The sequence below is a fragment of the Schistocerca americana genome, chromosome 9 (assembly GCF_021461395.2).
Source record: "Schistocerca americana isolate TAMUIC-IGC-003095 chromosome 9, iqSchAmer2.1, whole genome shotgun sequence".
Lineage (NCBI taxonomy): Eukaryota > Metazoa > Arthropoda > Insecta > Orthoptera > Acrididae > Schistocerca > Schistocerca americana.
Window position 1 is genome coordinate 55,224,652 of NC_060127.1, and position 19,130 is coordinate 55,243,781.

General features: G+C 39.2%; 1 protein-coding gene across 1 annotated transcript in view; it reads right to left on the minus strand.

Moving 5' to 3' along the window:
• Nucleotides 1–3,190: 3,190 nt before the first annotated feature.
• Nucleotides 3,191–19,130, minus strand: part of LOC124550623 (delta-like protein 1) — an 81,616-nt gene continuing 65,676 nt past the window's right edge. Inside the window, exons 4-7 of the mRNA XM_047125346.1 lie at nucleotides 15,297–15,488; nucleotides 13,683–13,743; nucleotides 11,608–11,738; nucleotides 3,191–3,941 (exon numbers count right to left, since the gene is read on the minus strand). Of these exons, the coding sequence (XP_046981302.1) occupies nucleotides 3,706–3,941; nucleotides 11,608–11,738; nucleotides 13,683–13,743; nucleotides 15,297–15,488 (620 nt within the window). The 3' untranslated portion in view covers nucleotides 3,191–3,705. The remainder of the gene's footprint in view (nucleotides 3,942–11,607; nucleotides 11,739–13,682; nucleotides 13,744–15,296; nucleotides 15,489–19,130) is intronic.

A 19,130-nucleotide genomic window follows, 5' to 3' on the forward strand; every position in this document is an offset into this window, starting at 1 on the left:
TTACCAGCCACAAGCACAAAACTTCTTTGAATGATGAGATGCTGATTTGTTATGCAGAGTACAAAGAATGGAATTTATTTCCTTAACCATGCTAAACGTAATCAAACAATGGAAACTCCAAGTTTGAATACCAACAATGTAAGGAAAAGATAGATTGCTACTTACCATAAGCCACGTGGAGTTACGGACAGGCACAAAGAAAGACTCTTACACATTACAGTACATTTTGGCCAAAGCCATCTTCAGAAAAAGAAAGATGCAGCCATTCATTCACACAAGAGTGTATGCATTGCACAGAAATGATTGCCATCTCTGGCAGATCACAGATCTGAGCTACAGGAGACAACAGTCATGTGTGTATTAGGTGTGCTTCCTTTTCTGAAGAAGACTTTGGCCAAAAGCTAATGTGGAAGCGTCTTTTTGTTGAGCCTGTCTGTAACTCAACATGTCTTCTTTGTGGCGAGTAGCAATCTATCTTTTCCTTATGTACATGGTATGCTAAACATAAGAGAGATCTCAGGATAAAAATAGAAATTTGTTATTTGTCAATAAATTTAATTGAAGCAAGATATGGTTCTTCTTCTTATTCTTCTTTTTCTTCCAGTGGTGCTCGATAAGTAGGAAGCTGGAGATATGATTTCAGCAGCATAAATTCTTACATAGAGTTTTTGAAATTTCAGAATGAGTTACTGCTTTTAATATATGTTGGCACTGTAAGAAAACCAATAAGACCATTTGATTTTTTAGTAAATGCACAATTTTAGACTTTATGTTCTCCAGATAACCAATCATCTGTATTGCAGTCATGACTGTACCAGTACATAGTATCTCTGTATTACACTCCTCCACATGGTTTGTAAAAACTGAGATAATTAATAGGTAGCTTGATGGACAGTGGCATCCCCCTGTGAAAAGCGATTGATAACATATGCTCTACAACTTCAAAACATTCTGAGAACAGTTTCAGTTTTAGACATATAATAGAGTAGTTGTAGATATGGGAAATGTGTTCATTAAGCAGATCAAGATTTGAAGCATGACTAGGATGTTAAATAATTGTAATACAGCTTTTTGTCGTTGTTTTCCGTGTGAAGGCTGGATTGATGTAGCTCTCCCGCAACTCTATTGTGTACAAGCCCCTTCATCTCCGAATTACTTCTGCAATCCACATCTTTTACTTTGAGTTTTCTCACTGTATTAGTCTCTTGTTCTTCCTCTATTATTTTTACCCTTCACATATCCTTCCAGTTCTAAAATGGTGATACCTTGATATCTCAGAACGTATCCTATCAAACAATCCCTTCTTTTAGTCAAGTTATGCCACAGGGTTCTTTTCTCCCCCTTCTATTCAGTACTTCCACATTGGTTACATGACCTACCCACATAATCTTCAGTGCTATCCTTTAGAACCACATGTCAAGAGCTTCTAACCTTTTCTTGTCTGAACTCTTTATCATCCATCCACATCTCATTTCCATACAAGGTTGCACTCCAGACAAATACCTTCTGAAAAGACCTCCTTACATTTAAATCTATATTTGTTGTCAACAAATTTCTCCCTTGAGAAATGCATTACTCGCCATTACCAATCTATATTTTATATTCTCTCTGCCTCAGCTATCATTAGTCATTTTACTGCCCAAACAGCAAAACTTACTACTTCAAGTGTCAGATTTCCTAATTTAATTCCCTCAGAAGCATCTGATTTCACTACATTACATTATCCTAGTTTTGCTTTTGTTGATGTTCATCTTACATTCTCCCTTCAAGACACTGTCCACTCCGTTCAACTGCTCTTCTTACAGAATTACAATGACATCAGCAAACCTCAAAGTTCCCGAGATGCTAGAGTTGGCGGTCATGTGCGCATGAGGTGAGCTTGCTTGTTTGTATAAATGATGAAAGCTGTGACCAAAAGCTTCATGTAAGTGTCTTTGAATTGTGTCTGTATGCAACTTAATGTGTCTCCTTTAAGATAAACAGCAATCTGTCTTTTCCTACATTGTTGATATTCCAACCCGTAGTTTCCACTGTTTGATTAAACCTCAAAGTACTTATTTCTTCTCTCTGAACTTTCATTCTTTCTCCAAATTTTTCTTTTGTTTCTTTTACCAATTGCTCAATGTCCAAACTGAACAACATCATGGATAGGCAACAACCCTGTCTCACTTCCTTCTCAACCACTGCTTACCCTTCATACTGCTTGACTCTTATAACTACTTTTGGCTCCTGTACAAGTTGTATAAAAAAATTGCCTCTCACTCCCTGTATCTTACCCCTGCTACAATAATAATTTCAAATGCTATGTTGCAATTGACATTGTCAAAAGCTTCCTCCACATCTACATTGATTTGCCTTTCCTTAACCCAAGTACAACTTAGCAGTGATAGATTCTGATGGCAGATATTTCAGATTTCTCAGATACATTCAATAAGAAAACTTCCTTAAAATCACATAGATTGGCAGGAAACTATAGAGATTACCAAAATGTATTTACTGACTAATAATGCCAGCAATATATAACTTACCAACACCTAACACCTGGAACTTTGAGTTAGTGAAACATTTTAATGGTGTGGAACTTTCTTCATATTTTCTGAATCTCTGTTCTGCAAATTAATAAAATTCTTTTTGATATTATCAAAAAGCCAAGAGGAAATATTTTCCTTTTGTAATTTTTGTTGTTGTGAGTAGCATGTTGAGAGAGAGGGATAGACTTTGATATCTTTTTCAGGTTTCATTGTTTCCAATCCTTTTTATTCAAATTATTTATCCAGTGAGTGGGCTTATTTCCTCTAAGTTAACTAGTCATTGTAGTTTGTCTCGTGAGTAGGTTTAATTTTGTGTGGTCGAGCTAAAGCTTAGATGAATTTTTCTTGTCCAAAAATTCTGAAGAACATTTACTCCTCTAATTATAATTCTCATTTCAACTAATATTTTAATTTTCTCAAATTTTTACAGTCATGATATGAAGTCTTGCAACAATATAAAAATAAATAACAAAATAAAAAATAAATAATTTGAAATAAACTAATAAATCAAATTTATACATTAATAAATAAATTAAATATAAATAAATTAATAAGTTAATTATGATACATAAGCTAAACAAAAGCATCTACACAAATAAATAACAACTGATCCACAAACAATCATGTGCACAGTTTAACAAAAACTGGAAGTCCTGTTCTTTCAGCCAAGATCGTTGGAAAATTAAAACTACTGGATGCAGTGTCTGCTTTTGAAGAATAACAGATTACTGTTACAATATTTGAAGCACATAAAATTTGTTTCATAATACTACAAAGCATCAGTGACACAACTGCAAACATGTGATTAAGCTGTACACACACAGTTATGCAGGCTTCTTAGACATCTACTTTGCCAAAAGGTAGAAAAAAAGAATAATATACGTATAATCACATTAATACCACAAGATCAAAATTTAGCCATGTTCCAAAACGATTGGGTGCTCATGATTTAATTGTTACAAAAATTTTTTTTATTGCTTTCTGTATTGCTGAGCACTTATCCCACAGAAATATTGTGACAGCCTTTTAAGATTCCATGTTTCATTCCAAAGCCCCATCAAGTTTAAATTAATGTTCTTTTTTATGTTTCAAAGGACTTACACTTTATATATTAAAATAATGGTCTTCAGAAAAAACAGTATTACATATCTGACGGAAGAAATTGTGATATTTCTTAAGCAGCTTCATTTTCTTCCTCAGGTGGTTCACCAGGAAGTAGGGATGTAGGTGGCTTCATGGTGGTAGTCATGTTAAGCATGGACATTGCTGTGGTGAACTTGGATACTTCACAGTTACGGCCAGTGAATCCCTCGGCACATATGCAGCGGTAGTTTCCATCTTCCTCTGTCAGGCTGATACATGTTGCACCATTTTCACACAGATCTTCATTTTGTTCACAGTATGTGAGCTCTAAAAGGAGAGAGAATCAACCTTTCAGGACACTTTGAAGTGACAAAGTTAATGTTGATAAATAAAGGCTCTTAAAGAAAAACAAAAGTTCCAGTTACTTTCTAATTACAATTCATACAGAAAGTAAGTTAAACTGGGATGAGTCTTACAAAACTTTATATCCATGTTAAAATTTACTTCCTACAGTACGTACCGCATTAATAATGGGAAATGGAGAAATATACTAAATTGAATAGCTCCATTGCTATAATGCTACTACTAGCATAAATACTGCTTTTTTCTTTTTTACTCTCTTCAATACATAATACATATATATGAGGTAGACTGAGATCTCAAAATTCTTATCAAAGTGTCTTCAGTGTAATGAAATATGCGTATGACCTATTTTGGCGAGGAGTCCCCTAGTGGGGAATTTAGCCACCTGGCGAATGTCTTTTTATCTGGAGCCACTTCGATGACTTGCATATTGATGATGATGATGAGGACAATACAACACTCAGTCCCCGAGCAGAGAAAATCTCTGACCTGGCCGGGAATTGAACCTGGCCCTTCATATGGCTTCAGCCATGCTGAGTGCTCAGCTTCAGAGGTGGGCTTTTGGTAAAAGAAGAGGTAGAGGAAGGGAGAGAGAGAAGGGAGGGGGTGGGGATAGAGAGAGAGATTAGTAGATGATATAAAATGTAGACAAACTATAACAAGAAAAACATTTCTGGAAAAAAGGAATTTGTTAACATAAAACACAAATTTAATTGTTACTAAGTGTTTTCTGAAGATATTTATATGAAGGCATACCCTTATATAAAAGTAAAATGTTGACAACAAGCAGTTCAGTCCCAAGGGAATAGGAGCTTTTGAAATGTGGTGCTGCATAAGAATGCTGAAGATTATACAGGTAGATGAACAAGTGAGGAAATAGTGAATCAAATTAAGGAAGAAAGAAATTTGTGGCACGACTTGATTACAACTGATTACGATGATGAACCAAGGACTTGTCAATTTCATTGTGGAGGGAAGTGTAGGCTATAAAAATTGAAGGACATTAGGACTCAAATAAAATCAGCAGGTTTGAATGGGTGTGTGTTGCTGTGGTTATGCAGAAATTAACACGATTGTGCAGGATACACTAGCATGGTGATCTGCATCAATCCAGTCTTCCGACTAAAGAAGGCTCAAGCCACATAGTTTGCAGCCTGCTGACAACAGTATAAGTAGTTTGTGTAGAATGATTTTATTTTTAAAAATATTCAAAATTTACTATTTCTGAAAATCATGCACATTTAAAATTCTGACCTCACTAAAAGTTCTGTTTTAGGATTGATGTACCTGTTTCAAATGCCCTCATTGCTATCTTCTCTCCTATATGTTCTGGAGATGGTGTGGTCATGAGAATATCTTTATTGAAAATTATTGTTGTCATAAGAATTCAGGAATGCTTGAATCATCAAATATAATCCTTTTAAAATCTGGTGTTATTACCTTGTAGTCCAAACTCCTCTATTTCCAAAAGTGTATACTTTTGCTAAAATAACTTGTAAGTTAATGAAATATTTCAGTCATAAAATTTCAATTTCCGGAAAAGTCTTGTAGTGTTTTGTGAAATCATGGATATAATCCACATTTGGAATATTGCTATATCAAATAGAAACCATCATTTAGACAAGCAGTAGTCAACCTGGTCCCTACTGCCCGTTAGTGGGTAGATGATAGGGGTTTTACAAACATGTTCATAGGTTTTCATAAAGTGTAATTGGTAAGTTCTACTTTATAAATATCCATTACTCAGGAACCAGGGGATGGTTTGAAAATTTTATGACACTGATACAAGAGTGAATAGTAGATAAAACAAGTTGACTACTGCTGATTTAGACCATTCTAAGGATATGTAATCCACTGCTAAAGAACATTTGGTAACTTCATTATCTAATGTATATTTGTATAAATTCTCATTCATGTTGTTTATGTTACATTTGAAAAAGTAATGACTCTTATATTTTAAAATTTTGTGAACCTGACCTACATGCATATTTACAGGCTGTCAATTATTGAACTATATGAAATAAAACTGTCATAATATCTGAATGGTTTGAATTATGATGTTCAAGCTGCATGGTTTACTAGATGTCATGATGGGAATTAGTAAGCACATTGTTGTTTGGCTTAGTGATAAAGCACTCTTTCATCTGGATGGGTTCATCAATAAGCAAAATTGGCATATTTGGGGAACTGAGAACCCGTATTTCATTATCAAGAAGATGGCAATTTGACTACTGAATGGTACATGAAGGTTTTGGAAGACGATTTCATCTCCATTATCCAAAGTATCAGCACTACCAACACAGATGTCCAGTCGAGCAGTGAGATCCCCATCCTTCTTGGTATTCCATAATTGGAAGTAACAACTTTAAACATGCCACAATCCCTAAGACAACATTCAGCTGCCTCAAACATTTTCCTATCAGAGCACCTGGATTCTAGAAATATCTCCGAGCACTGCCATTACGTAAATCCACACACATGGGCATCTGCCAACTCCACATTCACGTACATTTCCATTGTACTGTACCAGAAACAAGGTCTGTGATGGGTGCTAGTAAGTAGTTGAATGCTGCCTAAGTATGTAATGATCACTTAAACAGTTAGTGCTATGTGTAAGGAAGTCAAGGAAGTGAGTCACAAATCAACACAAGCAGTGATGGCAGTCCCATGTCACATTACCTTCACTGATGTAGAATACCAAACTCTGACAGTGGAACTAAAAGTTACAACTTTATCAGTTACAGTAAAGAATACATTCTGAGCATATTGCATAAGAAAGCGTTTCATGCTGTATGCTTTTATGTCTTGTGCCTGTGTGTTTTATTTGATTAATATATTGTGAAGAATTGTAGAAAATGAGCAAAATCAAACAGTAGTTCCTTCTTTAAACCATCACATAAACATCAACTGACAAATATTGAAATAAGTGCCCACAGAATTGAAAAGTAACTGAAATCAATTAATGGAGAAAAGGTGACTGGACCTGAAGGGGTATCAGCACTTGCTCATCTTCTAGCTGCAGTGCATCATAGGTCACTGAAGGAGCAAAGGATTGCTAGTGATTGAAAACAATGCAAATTATTCCCATTTTTAATAAGGACTGCTGAACAGACAGGCAAAACTATAGGCCTACACCTCTGACATTGTTCTCTTGCAGAATTTTGAAACATGTTTTGTGCTCATGCATTAAGACACTTTTGGAGACCAAAAATTTCCTCTGAAGGAATCTCCATGAGTTCTGAAAACAATGATCAAGTGAAATCCAGCTGCTCTGTTCATCCAGAAAGCTCGGATTCTGGTGCCCAGGTTGATGGCTTGATCCTTGTCTACAGGAAGGCATCTGATACAGTTGTGCACCACTTGTTCCACCTACTGAACAACATATAAGTGTACAGAATTGGTACCTGTTTCAAAGTTTTATTACTTTTCAATGTAATTACCAGAATTGTGTGGAAGCTGCAGCATACCTCTATCAGTGCCAGTTGTGTTGGTGGTTCCAATGGACTAGTCTAATGCTTAATGAATCTCTGTAACAATTTTGAAGGAAATTCCCCAAAGTGTTTCCTTCATTTTACGAATCAAGTGAAAGTCACATGGACATAAGTTTGGATAGTATGGCAGATGGTACAGTACTTCACAGTCCCATCAACTGAACAAATCTGACACACCTTGTGTTGTATGTGCCCAAGCATTGTCTTGCAGAATAGTGGGTGGGTTCCACAGAAAGTGTCGCTACTTCTTTCTCAAAACTCTTCAAAGGCTGTGATCCAAAAAGAACAGTAATACAGTTCATTGACAGTCTGATGATGAGACTGACAGTAGAATTTAGTAGCCAGTTAGGTACAGATCATAGAAGAAAAGCACTGTTGGATCACAGAATCATAAACAATGACTCAATCACTGTGCTTCGTCACTAATTATGGGAAGAATGATGAGGAGAAAATTACAACAAGGACAATGTTAATGGAAAATTTAACTTTTTCGTAAAGTTATTCATATAGCAATTTGGGTCTTGTTTTCCCATAAAACAAATAAAGGCAATATTGTACAAAAGTATGGATATGGGATGAATAACTCATGAGGTTAAGGTATCTTGTACTAAGAAGAGAAAGATCTACATAATTCAGAGAACAAGCAGCATTCAAATTGAAAACACCATTACCACCAGTGTTGCCAAATCCTCGACTGTCATAAAAGATTTAAAACTCATATACATGGCTCCAAACCTAGAACACTCCAAGGTTAAGGCAAAAACTATTTGGAACTTTATTAACACGAACATAAATATTGATCAAATGAAACTGATCCTCTATGAAATAGCTCTGGAAGGAAAGATGACACTTTCAAATCATTGGCCACCAGATTAAACTCACAATGCTGAAGCACTGCTACCAGTAATGAACAAACATACGTGGATGTGATGGATTTACATGTGCAGACACAGCATGAACCACCAAAGAACGTAAGTTTCAAAAGTACAACACCTAAGGATGTACAGAATTCATCAGAAATTAGTAATTTTGATGTCTGTGATGGTGTTTGTAGCACAATATTAAAATCTTGTGCTGACTTAATAGTATTACCATTGAGCTATCTTTCTAATCAGGCAATAACTCGGGGCATATTTCTGACAGACTTGAATATGATGTAGTAACACCCACCTACACCATTAAAGTTAGCAAACCACCTCTTATTGCAAACACAAACCACTCCTTCCAGTCTTTTGAGAAATGGCTGTGAGGTGGTCTTTCATTGAATCCAGACTTATTTAACTGATCAGAACTTGTTAACTGCTCCTCAGTTAGGCTTCCATGAAAGTTTCTTCACACAGAGAGTGATACAAAACATCAAAAATGAAGTACTAGCAGAGCTAAACAAGAAAAAATATCCTGCTTGTATATTCCACAACCTTGCCAAAGCCTTTGATTTTGTGGATCAGAAAATTCTACTAATGAAACTAAAAGTCTTAAAGCATCAATGGCATCCTTTTTGATGGATGGAATCTTACTTCCCTAACAGAAAGCAGAGGGTCTCAGTAACACATTGTACCTAAGGCATGAAAGTAGTCTCAGGGTGGGGGTACACAGCCTGTAGAGTACTGCAAATATCAGTACTGGGCCAATTTGTTTCTAACATTCATAAATGATCTCTCAGTGAGTTTTAAAGGGCAGCTCAAAAACTGTAATGTTTGTTGATGGCACAAGCCTGCTAATCATGGGTCCAAATGCAATGCCAGCAGACACAGTTTTTTTTGTTTTTTTTTTAATTTTTGTGGCAAAATCTAAAAACTGTAGAGTCTGCCTGTAGCTGCTAATCCTTGTTTGTTGTGGAATGAATATTCAATTGGTTTTGTGATAATGACTCACAGCTTGAGATTAAATGTGACTGCATTACATTAAGCCATTAGATCAATATTATCTCTCAGCATTCTATAAGGCACATATCCCAACACCATCAAATGTAATGGATGTTGCAGAATCCATCAATAACCTTAGATAATTACAGGTCATCACTGATGGACATTCTAATTTGTACCAGTGTTGAACTTCTAATAGTATTTCGAAAAACAGCCATCCCATTAATGATGAAGAAATGATAACAAAATGTGCAGATGTAGCTGCCAGTGTGTCATAGATGAGCCATAATTGTCAAAGATTATTGATTAATCTTTCAACAGGCATTGCATTTGATGATGTCAGGATATGTGCCTTATAGAATGTTGGTACATTATATTGTTTAATGGCTTAATGTAATCAAACCAAATTTATCCTGAAGGTGCAATTCATTATTGTGCAACTGGTTGTACCTTGATTCCACAGTACACAAAGATTAACAGCTACAAGTGGATTCTGCAATATTTTGAAGATTTTACCATGAAAATTTTTAAGAAATGTTTTAAGTATGCAGAGATTAAGCTGCAGTTGCCCACATGGGAAACTTATATGTTTCAACAGACAAAGCTCAGATGACAGGTGAACGGAGTTTCACAGTGAAGCACCATGTAGCGCTTGACACAGTCATGTCGATTAAATATTTGGGAGTAACATTGCAGAGCGATATGAAGTGTGACAAGCATGTAATGGCAGTTGTGGGGAAGGTGGATAGTCATCTTCCGTTCATTGGTAGAATTTTGGCAAGATGTGGTTCATCTGTAAAGGAGACTGCTTATAAAACACTAATACGACCGATTCTTGAGTGCTGCTCAAGCGTTTGGGATCCCTATCAGGTCGGATTGAGGGAGGACATAGAAGCCATTCAGAGGCGGGCTGCTAGATTTGTTACTGGTAGGTTTGATCATCACACGAGTGTTACGGAAATGCTTCAGGAACTCGGGTGGGTGTCTCTGGAGGAAAGGAGATGTTCTTTTCGTGAATAGCTACTGAGGAAATTTAGAGAACCAGCATTTGAGGCTGACAGCAGTACAATTTTACTGCTGCCAACTTATATTTCGTGGAAAGACCACAAAGATAAGATAAGAGAGACTAGGGCTCATACCCTCCGCCATGCACCGTATGGTGGATTGCAGAGTATGTATGTAGATGTAGATGTGTTTACTGGTTTCTGACCATTTTATCAGCCATATTCTAATTTATTTTACTCTTATCTCACAAGACACAGCACCATGTTTCTCAAATTTCGACAATGGTAATTTTCTCGAACATTTGTATGCACAGCATTCGACGTACATAACACCATATTTTGTCAGCAAATGTTTCATTTTTTCTTGCTAGTCCGGTTTTGCTAAATTGGGGTTATGCCATTTATATGAGAGGTTGTAATTTTCTCGTAGGCCAATTTGAAGATTCCTTGTATAAGGTTGAATGTGTCATTGGAAGATCAATAAAATAAAAAACTCCAGTTTTGCAACAACGGCTGTTTGTTCTTGCAATTTGGAGTCTGGTTAGTCGAATTTATGCAACAAGGGCCAACAATAAATGCAGCTGCTTACTGCACTACCATGACTAAACTTTGACGTACAATACAGAGTAATCGACGTGGCCTTCTGATGCATGGAGTTCTGTTGTTGCTTGACAGTGCTGGATCCCATTGTGCCATTCGTGCCCTAAATCTTTTCAGATTTTTTGGATGGGAACAGACTGTCAGCTGGCCGGAGTGGCCGAGCAGTTCTGGCGCTACAGTTTGGAACCGCGCAACCGCAGGTTCGAATCCTGCCTCGGGCATGGATGTGTGTGATGTCCTTAGGTTAGTTAGGTTTAAGTAGTTCCACGTTCTAGGGGACTGATTACCTCAGAAGTTAAGTCCCATAGTGCTCAGAGCCATTTGAACAGACTGTCCACCAACCATACGGTCCAGACTTTGTGCCAAGCAATTTTCACTCATTCACTGCCTAAAAAAGTTTCTATATGGCAAGTGCTTTGCAAAAGGTGATAATGTGAAAAAGAAGTTAAAGACAAGTTACCTTCACAGGCAGCAGACATCTATGATTTAAGGTACAAAAGCTTATGGAGTGTTATGTCAAATGTTTAAACAAACATGGAAACTACGTAGAAAAGTAGAGAAACATGAACGAAATTACTTAAAAACAGTTTTTTGAAAAAATCTGTGATGCTGTATGTTTTATAAGAAATTGTTCCTTACTTTCCAAATAACTGTCATAACTTTTACTTACCTTGATCACACAACATTCCTCCCCATCCGGGTTCACAATTGCACTCCCATGGACGGCGACAGGATCCGTGGACACAGCCGGGGTACGGGTGGCACTGGTCACACCTGTCGCCCATCCAGCCAGTCTTACATCTGGGAATGAGATGGGCTTGAATTAGAGGGTGAACTGGGCTAGTGTTTGGCACTACACATGGCTGGACGGCACTCTTCAGACTAGGTAAAACATAGAAAGGTGGAATAATCCTACTTGATTTGGCACCACTCCCAACATAAATACTATTTTTCTTTCCTTATTTCTTTTGTGTACCTGATATCCACTGCTCACCCAACCTACACAACATCCTGGTCCATTCCTATACCACTACCACACCCTTCTCCTTGTCACAGGGGTCATATCCCTGTGGAAGATCCATGTGCAAAACCTGCTTGGTTCACCCACTGAGTACAACCTAACACAGCCATATCACAGGTTTATCCTGTACCCACCTGTGAAAACAGCTACGACACAGTTCAGCTCTGCATCAATTTCTACTAAGCATTTTGCGTCGGCACGACCATCGACTGGCTGTCCACCAGAATGAATGGTTAATGTCAAACTGTGGCTAAGAGCAGAGTTGGCCACCGGTGGTGGAGTATGCTGCTGAGCCCATCATGCTTGAGTTTGGCAGGTGCTTCACAACCTATGCCATCTGAATTCTGCCCTGCACCAGCATTTCTAAGCTATGTAGCAAGGAGTTACCCTTGCAACACGTCCTTCATTGCTGTAACCTTCCTGGCTTCAATCGGTTTTAACCACCTACACTCATACCCTCTGCTCTGTAGTCTCTCCTGCCACTGTGTCATTATCATCGCAGACCTCATCGACCTCAGTACCTGTATGTTGCATTCTATCTTTTAGTGTAAGGGGGAACTGAGGAGGAAGAGAGCAAATGCATGCATGTATACAAAGGTGAGCTGCAAAGTAACACCTCCAAATTTTTATGTGAAAACTCATAAAGCCTACTAAATAAAACAAACATTACTAACAATCTATATATTCATTCTTCATGTCTACATATTTGGAGCCCTCTGCTCCTGTAGTACGTAACATGCCAAAGTGTAATATAACAATGTCCATGTGTGAGCAACACTGTGCTGTAATAGAATTTCGAATTGGAAGAGTTTGTCTACACACAGAGCACTCTCTCCTTCAGCAATTTGATTACTTCTTCACTTAAAACTTCCGGGCTGAGAGGCCGTGGTCGGTGTATAAAATTTCCACCTGATTGCTTGTTGTAAATATGTTTGTAAGCCTTCTAATACTATTTTTATTAACTTCTTTGCCTGGTCCAGTTGGCTACATCCATTCTCTCAGGTATCTGAACTTGTTCTCCTTGATTATTAGATGTGCTGAACTCCACCCCCTGTCACATTCATCACTTTTATCTTTCCATGTGATATTTTCAGGCCTGTTTTCTGAACTGTCTCATGTAGCTTTTGCAGCATCATATTTTCCTGGTCTTCTGTTCCTCTTAGCATCACTGTATCATCTATGAATACATTCAGATTGTCCTTTTTTAAACTCAATTTTGTGCTTCTTGTTCTCACCATTCCCAGATTATTTTTCTAAAAGATAGCACTGGCTAGAACCTGTTGACCTGTCTCACTCCCATCTCTATCTCAAAAGTTTCTGATACTTCCTCATGGAAGGTTACTTTAGGTTTTTGTAAGGGTCTTCTCAATCAGTTCTTTGGCTTTGTAATCTGTGTTGCATTCCTCTAATTCTCTCGTATTTTACTTAAAGAATTTTGTTTCTGTTTCAGGAAATAGGAAAGAATTTCAGGTTACTTCTTTAACCTACTGACAGTATTTGAAAATCTGTTAAAGAGTGAAATGAAAGGTGTTCTTTCTCCCCCTTATCATCACATATAAAATATTTTATTCCCTAATTATATTTTATGAATTTACACACCATTCTAATAATTACTTTCACTGCTTGTGTAAGAATTTTTTGTTGATGAACTAGTGTTAGTAAAAAAAAGAGCACTTACAATCTGAGGTACTGATTCATGCTTTCTTTCTTGTGTTGCATCTTACCTGCATTCTCCAGGTTTTCTGCAATAGCCTCTCTCCTTATGGCAGGTCTCAGCACAGATGGCTGCAAGAACAATATTTACTTAGTATATCATGTAAAGCTGCTATTATGTCAAAGTAGCAAAGTTATGGTCATTCATTATGCTGTTTATCTAACACAATTAAAGGGTCTGTTATTGTGTAAATGTTTCCAACATTCATCAGCTTATAACTTTTAAACCAATTTACAATAGCAACTATGAAGGAAGTACACAAAATGTTACTGTAAACTCAGTGTACCATGTGAGTGGTTACTCACAAAGAACAGACGTGAGACCAGATGTGACTGCTTGTTGTAAATGTGTTGCACAAGCTTGTAGACCTATTCCACTTTCCTAATCCCATTTATATTTTTATTAAGTTTGAAATATTGGCTGGCTACATAAAAAGTAATGCTAATTACAGGGGTTTAGCAGTAATAACTAATTTTTACATTTTTATACAACATTCAGCACTTCATATTAAACATTATGGTCAGGCGATCTCGTCAGTTAGATCCTGTACACTCTATTATCACAGAATTCTTAATAAACCTAGTCAAGCATTTTGCCTAGGCACTGGACTGTTTCTTATTTATATGTTGTATATTATAGGCCTTACTTTCTATCCTAAGATGGACCACGTATTCTATGTAGAAATATACTTCTCCATTGACACTGTGTTGAATTTTAATCATCAATAAACCTCCTCATGCCCTTTTCTGTAAAGAAGTGAACTCCAATGTGTCAAAGTGTAAAAGAGCTTCAAACATCTGATTACTTTACAAATGAGTTAATGTCTTAAATATTTGACATTAAACAGGCAAGTAAGTAATTTTCAAAAAGATCTGAAATCATGTTCAAAGTTTGTTGGTAGTAAGTGCTCCAGATAGGCCTAGTCTGGCTGATCTGCACTCAGTTTTAAGCAAAAGCTATTTTCTCACAAGTCTCAATGTTTATTACATGATGTATCATGAATTGTGTATTGTACAATGACTTAATTTTGTACATATGTTCAGTGGTATATGTAGATACTGTTTGCACTATGTGTTGCGAATAGAGTAGGTCATAAAGAAGCAATAAATTAAAGTATCATGGTTGGTGCGTGAACAGCGAAAATGTCATAAGCAATAAACATTTTTCCTTTCATTATTTTGTGTGTGCGTGGTGGGGGGGCATCAGCAAGAAAAAGTTTCATAAGCACGAATTCATGTGTAAAGTATTCTCAGATGCTGAGGGTGAATATGGTCTGGGTGTTTTGAGTTACACTGCCCCAAGTCATACACACAGTTTCTAACTGCAACACTTGTCTTACTGTGTTAAATTTTTCGCATAAGCTTACACCTCTGAATGAGCAGATTATGGCAGTGTTTTAAACATTTAAATTTGCTCAAAAATTAAATGAAATGCTAAAAATCAAATTTTTGTTGCCACTGAAAGCCATTAGGTTGGTAACATGCAACTGGGACTTTGCACCATGAACCAGGTTACCCATTTAGTAATACAGAAGCTACAGCTAGAAATGAAGTGGAACATTATTATTACTTCTACTATCAGTATCGCTACTGCTACTACCACTACTGAGGTGTGTGCAACTCACGCGTCTGGCACAGCAGACCGGTCCACCCCGCGTGGCAGCGGCACTCCAGTGGGCGCGTGCAGGTGCCGTGCTGGCAGCCGGGCAGCGGCTGGCACTCGTGGCACGTCTCGCCCGCCCAGCCGAGCCGACACCGGCACTCGCCCGGCGCCTCACAGTAGCCCCGGGTCGCGTGGCAGTCCTTCCGGCAGATTGCTGCGGGACACCGATACCACAGCATTACACACACACACACACACACACACACACACACACACACACACACACACACACAAACTGCGGTCTCATTCACATTTGTAACTCATAGAAATATACATTTAGGACAGGGTGGATGTTGGGGAGAAAGACAGGAGACAGAAAGAAAGAGAGACAGAGAGAAAGAAGAGAGAGAGAGAGAGAGAGAGAGAGAGAGAGAGAGAGAGAGAGAGAGAGGGTGGGGGGGGGGTGGAGGGGGGGAGAGTGGAGTGGGGAGGGATGGTACATTCTGCAGATCTTACCTTACACACTTAAACAAAAAACAAAAAAAAAAGCAAAGGATAATGCATGCATTCCCACATTGATTGATGATAATGACAGTCATATTGATTGATGATAATGACAGTCATACAGATGACAGTAATATGCAAGCTCATTGATGAATAAACATTATATTACACTGGTGTCTGTATATGTGCAGATGGATATGTGTGTGTGTGTGTGCAAGTGTATACCAGTCCTTTTTCCCCCCTAAGGTAAGTCTTTCCGCTCCCGGGATTGGAATGACGCCTTACCCTCTCCCTTAAAACCCACATCCTTTTGTCTTTCCCTCTCCTTCGCTCTTTTCCGATGAAGCAACCTTGGGTTGCGAAAGCTTGAAATTTGTGTGTGTGTGTTTGTGTAGTTTTTATTGTCTCTATCAACACACCAACACTTTTGTTTGGTAAGTTACAGCATCTTTTTTTTTATATACACTCCTGGAAATTGAAATAAGAACACCGTGAATTCATTGTCCCAGGAAGGGGAAACTTTATTGACACATTCCTGGGGTCAGATACATCACATGATCACACTGACAGAACCACAGGCACATAGACACAGGCAACACAGCATGCACAATGTCGGCACTAGTACAGTGTATATCCACCTTTCGCAGCAATGCAGGCTGCTATTCTCCCATGGAGACGATCGTAGAGATGCTGGATGTAGTCCTGTGGAACGGCTTGCCATGCCATTTCCACCTGGCGCCTCAGTTGGACCAGCGTTCGTGCTGGACGTGCAGACCCCGTGAGACGACGCTTCATCCAGTCCCAAACATGCTCAATGGGGGACAGATCCGGAGATCGTGCTGGCCAGGGTAGTTGACTTACACCTTCTAGAGCACGTTGGGTGGCACGGGATACATGCGGACGTGCATTGTCCTGTTGGAACAGCAAGTTCCCTTGCCGGTCTAGGAATGGTAGAACGATGGGTTCGATGACGGTTTGGATGTACCGTGCACTATTCAGTGTCCCCTCGACGATCACCAGTGGTGTACGGCCAGTGTAGGAGATCGCTCCCCACACCATGATGCCGGGTGTTGGCCCTGTGTGCCTCAGTCGTATGCAGTCGTGATTGTGGCGCTCACCTGCACGGCGCCAAACACGCATACGACCATCATTGGCACCAAGGCAGAAGCGACTCTCATCGCTGAAGACGACACGTCTCCATTCGTCCCTCCATTCACGCCTGTCGCGACACCACTGGAGGCGGGCTGCACCATGTTGGGGCGTGAGCGGAAGACGGCCTAACGGTGTGCGGGACCGTAGCCCAGCTTCATGGAGACGGTTGCGAATGGTCCTCGCCGATACCCCAGGAGCAACAGTGTCCCTAATTTGCTGGGAAGTGGCGGTGCGGTCCCCTACGGCACTGCGTAGGATCCTACGGTCTTGGCGTGCATCCGTGCGTCGCTGCGGTCCGGTCCCAGGTCGACGGGCACGTGCACCTTCCGCCGACCACTGGCGACAACATCGATGTACTGTGGAGACCTCACGCCCCACATGTTGAGCAATTCGGCGGTAAGTCCACCCGGCCTCCCGCATGCCCACTATACGCCCTCGCTCAAAGTCCGTCAACTGCACATACGGTTCACGTCCACGCTGTCGCGGCATGCTACCAGTGTTAAAGACTGCGATGGAGCTCCGTATGCCACGGCAAACTGGCTGACACTGACGGCGGCGGTGCACAAATGCTGCGCAGCTAGCGCCATTCGACGGCCAACACCGCGGTTCCTGGTGTGTCCGCTGTGCCGTGCGTGTGATCATTGCTTGTACAGCCCTCTCGCGGTGTCCGGAGCAAGTATGGTGGGTCTGACACACCGGTGTCAATGTGTTCTTTTTTCCATTTCCAGGAGTGTATATTTTTCCCACGTGGAATGTTTCCCTCTATTATATTTATATTACATTCACTCACACGAAATATGTGGTGATGAATTGAATAAACTGCAACATTATGATATGATTTAAGTGAACTAGACCCAGCAAATGTTAAACTCCAGTGCAATGAATAAGTTAAGAGTAATGGAAATTATGCTGACCAGGGCCAACCCTGGATCCTATACTTATCAGTGATTAATACCCCAGTCTGCCACAAAATTTTCATTTGTCAAGACATACAAGGTGGGTTCCATAAGTACTGAGAACAAATTTATATAAAAAAACATTTATTGAACACTCACATACAATTAGTCGAAATATTTCGAAATAGCTCTCTCCCGTATTGATAAAGTTCTGGAAGTGGTTTTCCTGGCCCTAGAGGGCATTCTGGAAGGCCTCCTCTTGGATCTCCTTTAGAGCCTGTGTAACGTGAGTCTGTACGTTTTCAATAGTGTACCTCTGTTCTCTTTAAGGCCCACTTATTAGCAAGGAAACAAAAATAAGGGGGAGCCAGTCAGGGCTGTAGACAAGATGGGGAAGCAGAAGGGTGTGGGTTCTGGCCAGAAATTAACTGACAACAAAGATGCTATGGGTTGATGTACTGTCATTATCCAATTTCCACTCATCCTTGATGTCACTTCAGCTGCAGACAACCCTCCTTTTCAGTCTTTTAAGCATTTTCAGTAGAGAACTACATTCATAGCAGTCCTGGTAGATATGAATTCAGGTGAATAATGCTTCCGGAGTCAAAGAAGCCAATGAGCATGGTTTTCATACTGGACTTGCTCATGCATGGGATGCAGCAATGCTGGAATGTGCCACTCCTCAGAAGTTTTTGTCCCCAAGTCATATTCATAAATCCATGGTTCATCACCAGTGAAAGCTAAGTTTAAAAAATTAGTATCTTTTTAACACACTTCCAAGAGTTCTTAGCACCAAAACACTCACATATCGTTTGGTCAAGGCTTTTGGGTCCAATTTGGTTCATATATTTTTCACGTTCAAGTCTTCAGCTAGAATGAGATAAACTGATATTTGGCCTTGTTTAGAGTTTCTGCTATCCATTAAAGGCTTTACAGTCAGTCAGAATTCAAAGTCATACACATATGTCACATTTCTGTGGATTCAGAAGATTGATGGATCTTCACTGCAAGGTTCATTAGTGAAGTCCTCTTCATCCTCAGTGAATCACTTGTGCCATCAAAGAACTTGTCAATTTGTCAAGAAATCACTCCCAACAGCCTGTTGAATTAATGGAAATGTTTCACTGGCAGACTTCTTAAGTTTATAGTAAAACTTGATCATGTAACATTGCTTCACAGAATGATCCATTGTGCCATGTTATGTAACTTCACAATGGGGTTCACAAGAATCCACATCCCGACCCTCCAGTAGGAGGTGATGGATATTGAGTGCATTTTGAAGTTAACAACCTCCCCTACTTAAC